Below are 14,799 nucleotides of genomic sequence, written 5' to 3'. Positions count from 1 at the left end.
ATTACTATATTCACGGTGACAAGACTTTTCATTTTTCATTTTTTAAACACTTGCAGTCTGTATAATTTATAAACACAACTTCATTCTTTATAAATCTCTCCAACAGTGTGTAATGTTAGCTTTAGCCACGGAGCATACTATCAAACTCATTCAGAATCAAATGTAAACATCCAAATAAATACTATACTTACGCGATTAGACATGTTGCATGACGAACACTTTGTAAAGATCCATTTTGAGGGTTATATTAGCTGTGTAAACTTTGTTTATGCCGGTTAAGGCAAGCGCAAGCTCTGGGGATGGGGAGCACGAGATTTAAAGGGGCACGCAGCCTGAATCGGCGCATATTTAATGATGCCCCAAAATAGGCAATTAAAAAAATGAATAAAAAACATCTATGGTGTATTTTGAGCTGAAACTTCACAGACACATTCAGGGGACACCTTAGACTTATATTACATCTTTTAAAAAGACTTTCTACAGCACCTTTAAAATGCATGCAAATAAAAAACTTTCACAATGACGAAGAACTGCAAAGTCACGTGAGCATGGCCACAATAGAGATGATAATCAAAACAGATGTTTTATTTGTTTTTAGCAGAGAATCCGAGGCACGATTTGAACAGTATCCACCCACTTCCTGAAAGCGGGGCAGGGAGCTGAAGCTCATTTGCATTTAAAGATGCATGTACGAAAACAGCATGTTTTTCCTTCCACTCAAAAATGGGCATTTACAACTTGGTATAATAGATTATCTGTGGGGTATTTTGAGCTGAAACTTCACAAACACATTCTGGGGACAGCAGAGACTTATATTACATCTTGTAAAAAGGGGCATAATAGGCCCCTTTAAATAATTTTTAATGAGTTTTAGTCAGACTAGAAATGTATCTCAAGGGAGTTCAGGGGTCCAAAAAAAACCTGAAATATTAATGCTTTGAATTTCCTACATTTTCTTGCTTGTTCACCTAATTAGGCATGAGGTTTAAAGAAACACATTTGTTGTCTATAAAAAAAACAACATACTCATGTTCAAAAAAGGTACCCCATCCCACATACTGTGAATTTCACTGTTCTATTGTTTTATAATCAGTTGGTTTTGGCAAGAGGCAATCAAACTCCTCTGTTCTACAAGCATCTGGGTCTCTGCCCCATAAAACTAAGAGTCAGCAGCAGATCTCTGCAGAGTTTTATGCCACATAAAGATGAGCCGTTAAAAATTGAGTACCTGGAGCTGTTTCATGAGCCAAAGCACTAAGTCTTATCATTAAAAAAACATGCGGTTTGCTACCGTGTCCCATCCAGCTAGAATGGCCACAGAAACGACATTCACAATTATGCAACTGCTGCACTGTTGAAGTGCTGATTTTTACTGCAGTTCATGCGGTCTGTTGGGGCTTATGTGGCTCTTTCATTGGAAGGTCTGTGACCGCTCTGTAATCCAAATGAGAGTGTGTATGTGTGTGCGCATCTGAGAAAGAGATGTCCGAGAAAGACGTGAAATTTTTGTGTACATGTATGACTCCCAGCATGCTCTCTGAAGCACTGCATTGCATTGAAGGTCTGTGCATGCTCATAGATCTGTCTGTTAAGCGGGAAGGACGTGCTGTCTTTAAAGTGAGCCTCTGACAGAGAGAGTTATTACCGTAGGGTGAAGTAAAAGCTCATTTAACTCGGCTGTGATCGCGTTCGCCCTGACTGTGGAAAGCACGAGATATGCCCCCTCTTGTGACTCTTGCATCAGGACACAGAGCTAAAAACACAGAAATGATAACACATGCTGCATCCCAATTCACATACTATCTGTCCTAAACAGTATGTGAGATTAGAATTAGTGCATCCCAAATTATAGTTTGTTGAGCAATGTGCCAAAGGTGCCAGGATGGATTTCGAAGTGTGCATTCGTGCATGCTTTGTTTGGCTAACACAAGCCTCAACCCCTTGTGGATGAGAAGAAGAGTTTGTGAATGTGCAATTTTTAATTTTTTCAGCTGTAGAAAAATGGTGATGAATGCACAGATGATACTGTCACAGCAGTTTTTAAATGTACAGTATAAATCTAATAATTAAAGGAATAAAATTTTCCCTGAATTTTTGACATATAACAGGACATCATACTAAAAGAATATACTGTACTGGAGCTTTAGCGGAAGTCTGCTATGGACGGGGCCTACGCCAAAGAACTGTATAATTCCATCTATTCGATATTTGCATACAAACTGTTAAATTAATCTTATTTAAATGTTTCCTTGCCTCCCGAGTCTTTCTGGTAGAACTGAAAACTGCTTTGTTAGTCCAAAAACCCAGATTATGCCCAGATTATGACTGGTTGTTGAATGTGCCTATTTATTACATCATAGATAGACCGGCTCTGCAGAAGAAGATCAACGCCTTTGAAGAGTGCAGCTCATACTTTCTTCAGCTTATACTCTTGACCCCTGTTCACTGCCATTATAAAGCTTGGATGCATCAGAATATTTATTAATATAACTCTGATTGTGTTCATCAGAAAGAAGAAAGTCATATACACCTAGGATGGCTTGAGAGTGAGTAAAGCTTGGGCTAATTTTCATTTGAAAGTCAACTAATCCTTTAAGGTAATGGATTTACCTAGATATTAACGGTTCGGAATGTAATGCATACTAAAAATACTGTGTTTATTGAAGTCATCATAAAATCAAAATTCCTGCTTTTTAATATAATATTGCTATATTTATTACAAATATTTTATCCATGCACATCTTTTTTTTAAATTCATGTGCCTCATAAGTCTTTAATCAAAACAAATATCCCTCCCTCTTGCATCAACATCACTGGTGCAAGGGCGGGGCAACCTGTCACTCACACAAGATCGACCAATAGCAAACCACAACCATCCAACCATCCAATCAATTCCTGGTGGACAAAGTCAAGTCCTGCCCTACTGTAATGTTCTTCTTCAAGAAGCTGTTTCACTTAGATATAGAACCCGAATTCTGGAAATGTTGGGACATTTTTTAAATTTGAATAAAATGAAAACTAAAAGACTTTCAAATCACATGAGCCAATATTTTTTTACAATAGAACATAGATAACATAACAAATGTTTAAATTGAGAAATGTTAGACTTTTATCCACTAAATGAGCTTATTTCAAATTTCATGCCTGCTACAGGTCTCAAAAAAGTTGGCACAGGGGCAACAAATGGCTGAAATAACAAGAAATTTTGAAAAGATTCACCTGGGAGAACATATATCAACTAACTAAAGTTAATTGATATCAGGTTTGTAACATGATTAGCTATAAAAGGGATGTCTTAGAGATGCAGAGTCTCTCAGAAGTAAAGATGGGCAGAGCTATGAAAGAGCGCGTGAAAAGATTGTGGCATACTTTAAAAACAATGTTCCTCAATGTCAAATTGCAAAGGCTTTGCAAATCTCATCATCTACAGTGCATAACATCATCAAAAGATTCAGAGAAACTGGAGAAATCTATGTGCGTCTAAGGCCGAAGACATTTATTGTATGCCAGTGGTCTTCGCGCCCTCAGACGACACTGCATCACTCATCGGCATGATTGTGTCAATGACATTACTAAATGGGCCCAGGAATACTTCCAGAAATCACTGTCGGTAAACACAATCCGCCGTGCCATCTGCAGATGCCAACTAAAGCTCTATCATGCAAAAAGGAAGCCATTGTGTGAACATGGTCCTGAAGCGCCATTGTGTCCTGTGGGCCAAGGCTCATTTAAAATGGACTGTTTCAAAGTGGAAAAGTGTTCTATGGTCAGACAAATTTGTCCAAATTTGACATTCTTGTTGGAAATCACGGACGCTGTATCCTCCGGGCTAAAGAGGAAGGAGACCTTCCAGCGTGTTATCAGCATTCAGTTCAAAAGCCAGCATCTCTGATGGTATGGGGGTGCATAGGTGCATACGGTATGGGCAGCTTGCATGTTTTGTAAGGCACTATGAATGCTGAAAGGTATATAAAGGTTTTAGAGCAACATATGCTCCCCTCCAGACAACGTCTATTTCAGGGAAGGCCTTGTGTATTTCAGTAGGACAATGCAAAACCACATACTGCAGCTGTTACAACAGCATGGCTTCGCCGTAGAAGAGTCCGGGTGCTGAATTGGCCTGCCTGCAATCCAGATCTTTCATCTATAGAGAAAAATACGTCAAAGATGACAACGAACTCTTCAGCAGCTGGAAACCTATATCAGGCAAGAATGGGACCAAATTTCAACAACAAAAATTCCAGAAACTCATTACCTCGATGCCCAGACATCTTCACATTGTTTTGAAAAGAAGAGGAGATGCTACACCATGGTAAACATGCCCCCGTCCCAACTATTTTGAGACCTGTAGCAGGCATCAAATTTGAAATAAGCTCATTTTGTGCATAAAATTGTAAAATTTCTCAGTTTAAAACATTTGTTATGTTATCTATGTTCTATTATGAATAAAATATTGGCTCATGTGATTTGGAAGTCTTTTAGTTTTCATTTTATTCAAATTTAAAAAAAACTCCCAACATTTCCGGAATTCGGGTTGTATAGTAACAATGGGGAAGAAATCATCCCGCCATGTTGTCAAATGACCTTAAATGAAAACAATAGTTTTGCATAATTAATACAAGTTTGTGTAAAACTATATTGAAGTTTGTCAGTGCAAAGAGTCAAAATGTTTTTAGCTTGAGCAGATTTGACAAATAGACCATGCAGGTACTTTATGCATACAGAAAATGTGCATAATGTGCATAATAGATATACTATTGCATATACTGCAGAAATAGCAAGAGTACTATTTAAGTATGCTATGGCAATCATAGCCATTTTGAAAAGCATGTAATTTACAATCATAAGCAAAGTACATACTTTCAGTGCGTAGCAGAAGTATGCGAATTGGGACACATTCATTCCTGACATAAAGACTTGAATAAACATAAAGACTCTCCACAAATGACAGGTGTTTGGCATCACAAACATCAAAGAAATTTCCAGAACTCGAGCATTGTGCTCGCAATCTGTCTCATGATATTTTCATGATGTTCTGACACATCAAACACATTTTAATGATCGACTGTGTAAAAATATCAGCAAAACAACAGGCTTTTCGTATGCAAAACATGGGCTAAATGGCGGTTTGAAACTGTCCCAAGCATATTTAAACAACAAAAACATGATAAATGGAAAGAGGTGGCTGTCGAGCCTTTGTCCACGCTTCAGCGAGCAATCTGTAGACTGGAATAATCACTCGCGGTGGTGCTGTGCCCCTCATCATACAGACGCAAAAAAGGTCGGTTTAATGAAGATCCACTGTACCTCTGCTTTTGTTCCACATTCGTTTCAGACTTTATTCCACATGTGTTTAATTAGAGGGTTGGCTACCGACAGCTGTCCCCACAGACATAGCCCATTGTCTGACACCTTTCTGTCATTCACTATAGCACAATGGGATAACTTCCTGTGAAATTGAAATGCACTTCATGGTTTTTGTATATTTTAAATGAAATCTGAATTTCAGTCAATTTGGAAAAGATTCAATAGAGACACATTGTGAATATAAACACCGTGACCTGATCTGTATACTGTAAAAAAGATTTTTTCAAAGTTGAAAATGAAACAAAGATTATTGGAAAAGTCTTTCTACTTCACTTGCTGTTTCTTTGTAATTACTTGAGAAATTTGAGAGAGTGAAAATTGTTTTAAAGTAAATCCTACAACATTTTTAGCGTATACTTACCATATAATGTACTGTACTGTGTCCAAAAAATGTCAATGTCATAACTACAGCATTATTATGAAAAAGTCCTGTTTCACCAGTGCCTCATTTATTATATTTTCTGTAAGTGTGATTTTTTTCTGATTTGAAGGCATTTCTGACTTTCATGTTCATGTTTCATATACCATACATCGTTAAATATGAGAATATACAAAGATGACTTTGATATCTTGTCATAACCAGCTTATGGGATCTAACACCTAAAACATGTAAATATGCATTTGACAAGGGCAGAAATCAACTTAGGGGCTTAGCAATGGCCCTGTTAATGAGATTACAGAATTTCCATGACAACTGTGAACTGGAAATTCTGGATTTAGGAACAATAATGCTGTATTTTCTCTTTGATCAATTACAAATAAACATGCAAGGCCTTGGTGTTCAAGCGATTGCTGTAATCTGACATTACAGGTTTGTGTCTGCTACGCTGTTCCAAATGCCCACTCAACTTCATCTCAGATGCTTCCCCTAAAATTAATTTGGAGAAATAAAATCTAAGACTTTAGATATACAATGACGGTGCACTCATATTGCTATGAATGGGAAAAAGGGCAAGGCGCAAAATGGCGGAATAGTCCCACCTTCTAAATTAAAGAACCAATCGCCAATTGGTCATTGTTTCACTTCAGCTGCTGTTAGAAGCTCCGGTTCCTATAGAAACAGTCAGTGTTCTGAGATGCGCGCTTATAGCCGCGTTTCCACGGCAGGAACTTTCCCCAGGAACTAGAAACTTTGGGGTGGTACTCAGTGTATTTCGACCGCAGGAACCAGGGTCTAAATGAAGTTCCAGGTAAAAAATTCCCCCTCTGAAAGTACCTGCTTGATAGGTTGTAGTTTTTCAAAGTTCCAGAACTTTCGGGGGTGGGACTTAGGCACTGAATATGCTGATTTTTGATTGGTTGACTCCACGCAGCATTTTATTTCAACCATTGTTTTTTTTAAAGTCTGTTGCAGTGTGTGCAGTGAGAGTTGTTTGCTATTCGAACCAACAATGGAAAATTTTTAAAAAAATACGACCGATGGACTGACGATGAGGATCAGGCTTTATTAAGCTTATATGCAGAGGACGAAATCCAGCGGGAACTGGAAAGTCGTGTGCAGTCCTACGTCACCGGACTATCTTCACTGTACTTTAGACCGCAATGGAAACGCAGCTAGCGATAGGTCTGGAAGAAAAAAAGTTTCTGGGAAAAAAGTTCCTGGGACAAATTGTTCCGGATAATTTTGGTGGAAACACGGCATATGACCGCACATGCGCACTGACTGGTCCAGCCTGGAAAAAATGCACCAAATTCATGAGAGCGTTATCAGATTTCATTGGTGATTTCAAATATGAAATTTAATCGTAAGCTTGGTGAACCGCTTTGGAGAAATTTATGTTTCCCCATACAAAGAGATAGGAGTTGTACTTGCATGACTGAAATAGCTTCCCGAGAGGTGTTTTAAAGATGGCCACCGAGTGAAATGACTTGACTTAAAATACAAGATGTAATCTTGTCTCTGCTGTCCCCAGAATGTGTCTGTGAAGTTTCAGCTTAAAATACCCCACAGATCATTTATTATAGCTTGCCAAATTTGCAAAAACACATTGTTTTGTGTGTCCTTTTAAATGCAAATAAGCAGCTGCTCCCGGCCACTTTCCAGAAGAGGGCGGAGCTTTAACAGCTTGTGCTTCGGTTGCTCAACAACAACAAAGCTGGAGAATCTCACGCAGCCAAAATGAGGATTGTCAGTAACGGTGTTCAGCCTTACATTATTCAAACCGGAGTCGACACTGATGGAGAGACTCAGGAAGAAGTTACAACTTTTACAATGAAACTGGACGTTTCTGAATGATTAGTGGATAAATTTATGTAGTTGTTGTGGAGTTGATTCAACTCATCAACTAGCATGTGCCGTCATGTTAATCTTTTGTGCAAATCCAGTGTTGAATTGACCTTCGTTTGTGAAGCAGTCCGGCGTAAAATGACGGCATAACAACACTACTACAACAACTCTTCCTCTTCTCTAAAGCAGCCCAACATGGCCTCACCCCCTTTGTTGCGTGTTCCCGGGGGCAGGGTTTATGTCAGTTTTGGGGTTTGTGATGTCACCAACCCGGAAAGAAGCTCGTTGTAGTCCCTACCAGCAGTTTGTTGTAGTCCATAATCTCATTTTGCATTGAACTTTGAGCGTCAAAACTTTGCAGATGTTGTTTATGCTCAAACAGCAACATTACACACTAACTAAAGAAAAAAAGTCAAATCATAATCAAGTACCCCTCTAAAGGGACTTTGATAAAAATAGACACAAAGGAGTCCATTTTTAAGTATATCAAGTGTACAGAGTTGTAAAATGAATGTAGAAAGCAGCTCAGATCATTTGGAGAAATGGTTCAATGATATGCAGACTAAGCAGAAGCAAAGCAGAAATTTGCTCTAGTTGCTGCCTAGAAGAATCAGATGAGATATTAAAGAGATGTCATTTTTGGTTTTCTTTCCCAGTGGTCTCTCTTGAACATTTTTTTGTTTTGCCAAAGCAAGACTATACAGATCAATCGGGCTCTTTAATGCACCACAGATGGACTCAGGGAGCTCAAATTGTATTATGACATTCAAAACAGCTTCTCTTGAGGTCTTAACCAGAGTACACTGAAGCGTAGAAGGCATATAGAATCCCTCTGACTCTGTTGTCTTGTTCCATTAGAGAAAAGCTAAAAAAAGCTTTATTAGTCTGTCACTCGGTCGACTCTCATAAAATCAATTTCCCATTTCACCTTACAAAAAGAAAAAAACCCTCTACATGCACTGAGAACAATATGTCCGCTTCTCATTTTGCTTCAAACATAAGAACCATGTAGGATGGGATTTGAGTCTTGTGGAACCCGAGGATATAGGGAGCGAGATAGCCCTCTCAAAAAAAGCTTACACCAGGGGAGCAAATCATACCATTCGTCACAGAGATTCTCTCATTCTCGGGCAGGGTGTCCAATGCCAGGAAGCCATGTGTTCTCAGACGAGCCTTATATTGCACTATGAGGGAGCCACCAAGAATGACCTTCTTGGGAGGAAGTTGGAGCCGTTTCAGGACAAAAAAAGAATAGTTGCTCACACTTGTTTAAACCTCCCCCTCAACAATGTGCACGGGTTTTGTGCTTTGTTGTGGGTAGAATTCTGATCATAAATGCTTGCGGTTGCCAATAATGCCCAATCACAACCTAGTCCCTGCCAAGCTGTTCAGTTCTCGCTGTAGTTGTTTCTCCATGCTTTTGTTGTAGAAAACACACAAAAAACTCTGATTACACAAATGTGCTCTCTAATCTTCGTCCAAATTGAGCTTGATCCAACAACAATGCACTCACCAGTTTTCCAGACAAGCAAATTGGACACACTGAGTCACAAGTTCACTCATGCATATGCAAGATTTACATTTTTATCAACTATTATTGGGCTGAGATGATAAGAGGTCATGTGATGCACAAACAATGTGTGGTTTAAAATTAAAGTTAGTTCAATGATGCAAAATAAAATATCACAGGGTTTTAAAGATCTGTGTGTTTGGATGAGGATCACTAAATATGATTGCTGCTCAAAGTGAATATAATATGCAATGATAGTTTCCCCACCATGGCAAGCATCATGGGAGGCTGGCATTTTGAGATGTAGATGAAACATTTGTTGCCCCAACACAAGGAGCTTTGTAATGTCAGCCCAGTGTTAATGCGGTCCAGGCGCGAATTCTCCAAACCTTCCCATTAAAATTCCACGAGCGCAGAACGCAATATTAATGACTGCTGCACCAAACAGCACAAACTACCACTGCAACATCATTTGAGGATTGAAAGTTTGCGAAAAACAATTGCATGGAATCAGAATCTAGAGCTGTAGAGAATAAAAAACAGCCTAAATGCTTGCTGGATTTAAGACAAAGCAGAACTAATATTTAAAAGCCTGCGGGATACCAGAGAGCTAGAGGCCGACAACATGATTAGTTGGTCTCTCTAATCCTCCTTGTCAATTAACGCCAGGTCCTGGCCTGCAGGAATCAAGATCCTGTCAAGCATCCATTTTGAAGCAGGATGGGGCAAACACTAAGGTATGGGTGTACAAAGGAATGAAAACTATAGGGTCAAAGTGAAAACCAGACAATCAGACTATCAAACGCAGCCCTAAAACTACCCCTAAAATCAAAAGGAACCGAATGTTGATGTAAACCTAAAATTATTTGTAAAATCAGAATGGCTGATTTGCTGTCGTTCCAAGAATTCCAGATTGTAGTTCCAGGACCAAAAAAGATACTGATCCAGGAACATGTCGAAATCTCTGTAAGCTGAAGAAAATATACATATATACCAGAGTTATATTATTTATTTTAATTTGTTTAAAGGTTTAATAAGCCTTATGGATGGAGAGAATGATAGAACGATAGAGAATGACAGAGAGAACAAATGATAGATAGAACATATTATAGATAGGAAGAACGAACGACAAAACGAATGACAGATAGAATGAATGAATAATAGACAGTACGACAGACAGAACGAATGATAGACAGAATGACAGAATTTACAAATGATAGATAGAACGAAAGAAAGAAAGAACGGAAATGAAACAAAAACGATAGAACGAAAGATAGAACGATAGAACGACAGGACCAACGATAGAGCGAACAAATGAACGATAGAAAGACAGAACAAACGATAGAACAACAGCACAAAAGATAGAACGAACAAATGATAGAACTAACTATAGAATGACAGAACAAATGATAGACTGATAGAACGACAGAACGAACGATAGAACAACAGAATGAAGGACAGAATGAATGATAGAATGACAGAACAAATGATAGAACAACAGAACGAATGTTAGAACAAATGATAGAACAAGCGATAGATAGAACTTATGATAGAACAAATGAACGATAAAACAAATGATAGATAGAAGGACAGAACAAACAATAGATAGAACGAAAGAAAGAAAGAAAGAACGAACAGAACAAATGACAAGGAAAGAATGAACGATAGAATGAACAAATTAGATAGATAGATAGATAGATAGATAGATAGATAGATAGATAGATAGATAGATAGATGGATGGATGGATGGATGGATGGATAATGACTTGAAAGGAAGCCAATACTTCAATCCAGAATTTTGCATAACACTGGTAAGTACAATATATTCACTCTCTCACTCACACACATGTAGACGTGTTCTCACCTCAAACAACCGCAGGACATTGGCCACCATGATGGACACGGAGCTGCCTGATGCCCCTATCACGCCCACCACACGCTCAGGCTTGCGTATGATTGGTTGTTCTCCGTTGGAGCATCGAATATCAGACGTGTCTTTCTGAATGAGAGCCTGGACAAATGTCAGAGACTGCTCTAGAGCATAAGTGTCCCTGGAACATGTATCAAGAATCCGGGCCCCTAGTGTGATGTTGGGCAGTAGTTCTGGGTCACTGTTGATCTGGTCCAGTGCGTACAGCATGGCCTCCATCCGGTGGATTCCTTTCTCTTTCTTTATTTCTCCACACGGGACCCCTGCGGGACCCCTGGAATGGACTGGGAAAAGACCTCCCAAGGTGATGTCCCCAGGGATTTTGATGGAATGTGGGTGCGAGTGATGGTGAACCGATGAACACGGGCTTAGCCACACCCACAGAATCCACAAGAGGCGTGGCCATGTGGTAGATTGACAGCTGCTCCAGCTTAAAACCCGGAACATCCCGACCTGATGGTTCAGTAAGAATGGAGGAGGGTGTGACGTCATGATGAATCAAACACGTCAGTGTTCATCCACTATCTGAGGAACCTGTTGGAGAAAAACAAAAATATGAAGAAGAATAGGGATATTTCCATTTCACAATTTACTTTTGACCTGGGTCAGTAAGTAACCACCTAGCAACCATCCAGACTACCCTAGCAACCAAACAGCAACACACACAAAAAATAAAAACAGTGTGCTAGAGCAAAACTTTAAACTTTTTTAAATCTGTCACTTTTCCAAATCTTTTTAACTCTACATTTTTACAATGCACAGTTCCCACTGAAATCACTGGAGATCACAACATTCTCTTATGACAATGATTCTACAATAGTGTTTTATGGGGGGAAAAAAAAAAGAGTAATTTGAATTTCTAGCACTCTCTAACTATTCATCCACAGTGTATAACACATCATAAACAAGAGCAGATACAATATGCTTTAAAGAAGACAGGTTTCATTCTCAAAGCATCCTCTGGGAACGGCATTGCATTGAAACGCTGTGAATGGAGAGTGATATAGGCTGGCGTGTGGTGAAGCTCCAGGGAATGGATCCCAACTGCTCTGATGTGTACTGATTGTTAGACCAGCTGTGGAATGAGTGCCTCTCCGAAGGGTTCAAAGGTCAATGAAAGACTGAATTTGTTCAGAAAGCAGTGAGAGAAAAGACGGAATTGAGCTAACAATAAAAGAGAATGTAGCCAGTAGCTAAAACTTCAATACAAGAAAAGTTAACTTTGCTGATGACAAGAGTGTGTTGAATAATGCTCTTCTCTATAGGATGATCATACAGGTTACTCAGAGATGCAAGAAAGAGAAATCCATCAGGGAAAGAGGAACAGACCTGTATATGAATAAAAAGATAGGATGAATCACCATGAGAATCAAGATGTTGCTTCTTCAATGATTTTGACTATTTTGTCCCTGTAGATATTCAGAAAATAAAATAACTAGATTATTTATACATGCATCACAGGAGGATTCTGTCACATTTGTCATTTCCCTGAATCAACAAATGTCATCTCCAGCATGTCTCTAATGATTTAGTTTCATACTGTAGCATTCTTACAGTGATGGAAATGGTTGTCTCTGGAAAAAATGTCTCTGCTGAGATTAATTTCATATACTAAGCATTTTATGCATCCTAAATAATAATAATTATTATTATTAATTATAATTTATTGAATACAAATATTACATAAAATAAGAAATATTACTATTGAAAAATGTAAAATTAATAATCAAGTATTTAATAATAATTAATAATAATAGTCATTTTATTTTATATTAAAAACTTTAAAATTATAATACTAATAATTCTGGCTGTCTTAGTTTCTTTATTGTGATAATATATATAAAATTGTGTATTAGGATTGTGTGTATATATATATATATATATATATATATATATATATATATATATATATATATAGGCTTTATTAAGCTATATATGTATATTCACACAGACTAATATATTTCAAATGTTTATTTCTTTTAATTTTGATGATTAAAACTGACAACTAAGGAAAATCCCAAATAGATAGATACACAATTTTTATATATATAATCGCAATAAAGAAACTATTCTCATAAAATAATAATATTTTATAAAACAATATCAATTACAGCTTGACTTGACTTGGAAATGACAATAAAATATTCTATTCACAAGTGATATTTACTTTTAATTTTTCTTTGCTTTCTTTGCACATATGGTATAGTTTGATTATTTTTTGTTGTATCATTGGTCAAGTCAAGTCACTTTTATTTTTATAGCACTTTATACAATAGAAGTTGTCTGAAAGCAGCTTCAGAGTAATAAACAGGAAAGTAACCGAATTAATGATGCAAACTTCATTAAATATGAGACAAATTCAAATTCTGCTGTAAAGCAGCTGTAACCAGATAATAGCATCATAATTCAACTCAAGTCAGTTCAGTGTTGATTCAGTTCAGTTCAATAACTGTGTAAAGTTGATTCATTATGAAACAAGCTCAGTTCTGCTATAAAGCAGCTTATCATTATTCAGCTTCATCCAATAGTCTCAGTGCAGTCAAATCAGTAATATTGCTGAATATTAAGGGTCAGATTTACTAACAGCTTGCGGCATTGCAAACCCTCTTTTGGCGTTTAAAAAAACACTGTCAGGATTTACTAAAGACACAAGGTGAAGAATTAGCACAGAAAGGGCGTGGACACCGTTATTTTTGCCTTATTGCATATGCGTTAGTAGGAGTTTCCTTTTCAGGTGCAAAATTTATGGGAGGAGAGTATTTAAATGAATCATGCAAGGTGATTTACTAAGGTTTGTGCTAGTCAATTTACTGGCATTTGCGCCAATATTTAGCGCCCAAAAAAGTCTTAAGAAATGTCTTAAACCAGACGCTAATTTGCGGAATTGAGATATCACACTAATTTGCCCTGTTGAGTAAATCTGTTTGGTAACCATTGGTAACCAAATAAACTACTTTTTGAGAATAATAATATTAAAAAAAAAGTTATAATAATAAATGCACCATTGGTGCTCGGGCCCTAAAAAGGCATTTGAGAAGTAGCAAAAAAAAATATGAAGGTAAAAAGCTTTAATATAGACCTAGATATAAGATTTTTTAGCATCACCTTCCATACTAATGATTGAATCAGACTGCCACAACCAAAAGCAGTAGACAGTCAACAGTACACAAGAATTCCATTCCAAACACAAGCCATGGTTTATGTACAAGAGTGGAAGGATAAATCATTGGGGCTGCATCTGACAGCTTTCAGAACCTCTTAGTAGAAAGGCATTACATTTTGATGAAAATTTAACATCGTACACCAGAGCACATCACTGTAGCGACAGCATCTGCTTTTTGCTGCAGTTGCTTTGTGTTTGCTCAGAACTGCAACATCTACTCAGTGACAGGTGTTCAGCAAGCAACTTCAGATATCGAACGCTGCTGTTCCAGTTCCTTATGAGCCTTGATTGCATTTACAGTAGGAAACTGGATATTGCATTTGCTTCGAGTATCCTAACCAAATCATAAACTCTTCACATACTCTTTTCGCCAGCTTCTGGGCCTGACTGCTAAAGGGTTTTCCTCTTGCCTTACCTTTAAATTCATTCAGAAAACACAAATCAGATTGAATATCTAAAGCAAAGAAATGTCTCGCTTACTGTTATCGCCCTTATATGAGCTGGAGATGTGTGTGTAAAGTGCCAGAGCACCCCATTGCTACTTCTGAAATTAAAAGACATATTTAATATTGCAAATTAATTGTTATGAAAGTGGGTTCATT

At 37.7% G+C, this 14,799-nt stretch overlaps 1 protein-coding gene across 2 annotated transcripts in view; it reads right to left on the bottom strand.

Annotated features, from left to right (window-relative positions):
* Positions 1 to 14,799, bottom strand: part of grm6a (glutamate receptor, metabotropic 6a) — a 76,687-nt gene that overhangs the window by 55,455 nt on the left and 6,433 nt on the right. For both annotated transcript variants that reach the window (XM_048210437.1, XM_048210438.1), the window contains exon 2: positions 10,969 to 11,568. In XM_048210437.1, coding sequence (XP_048066394.1) covers positions 10,969 to 11,526 — 558 coding nt within the window. In that variant the 5' untranslated portion in view covers positions 11,527 to 11,568. The remainder of the gene's footprint in view (positions 1 to 10,968; positions 11,569 to 14,799) is intronic.

This window comes from Megalobrama amblycephala, linkage group LG12, assembly GCF_018812025.1.
Source record: "Megalobrama amblycephala isolate DHTTF-2021 linkage group LG12, ASM1881202v1, whole genome shotgun sequence".
NCBI lineage: Eukaryota > Metazoa > Chordata > Actinopteri > Cypriniformes > Xenocyprididae > Megalobrama > Megalobrama amblycephala.
This window is presented reverse-complemented; position numbering and strand designations above follow the sequence as displayed.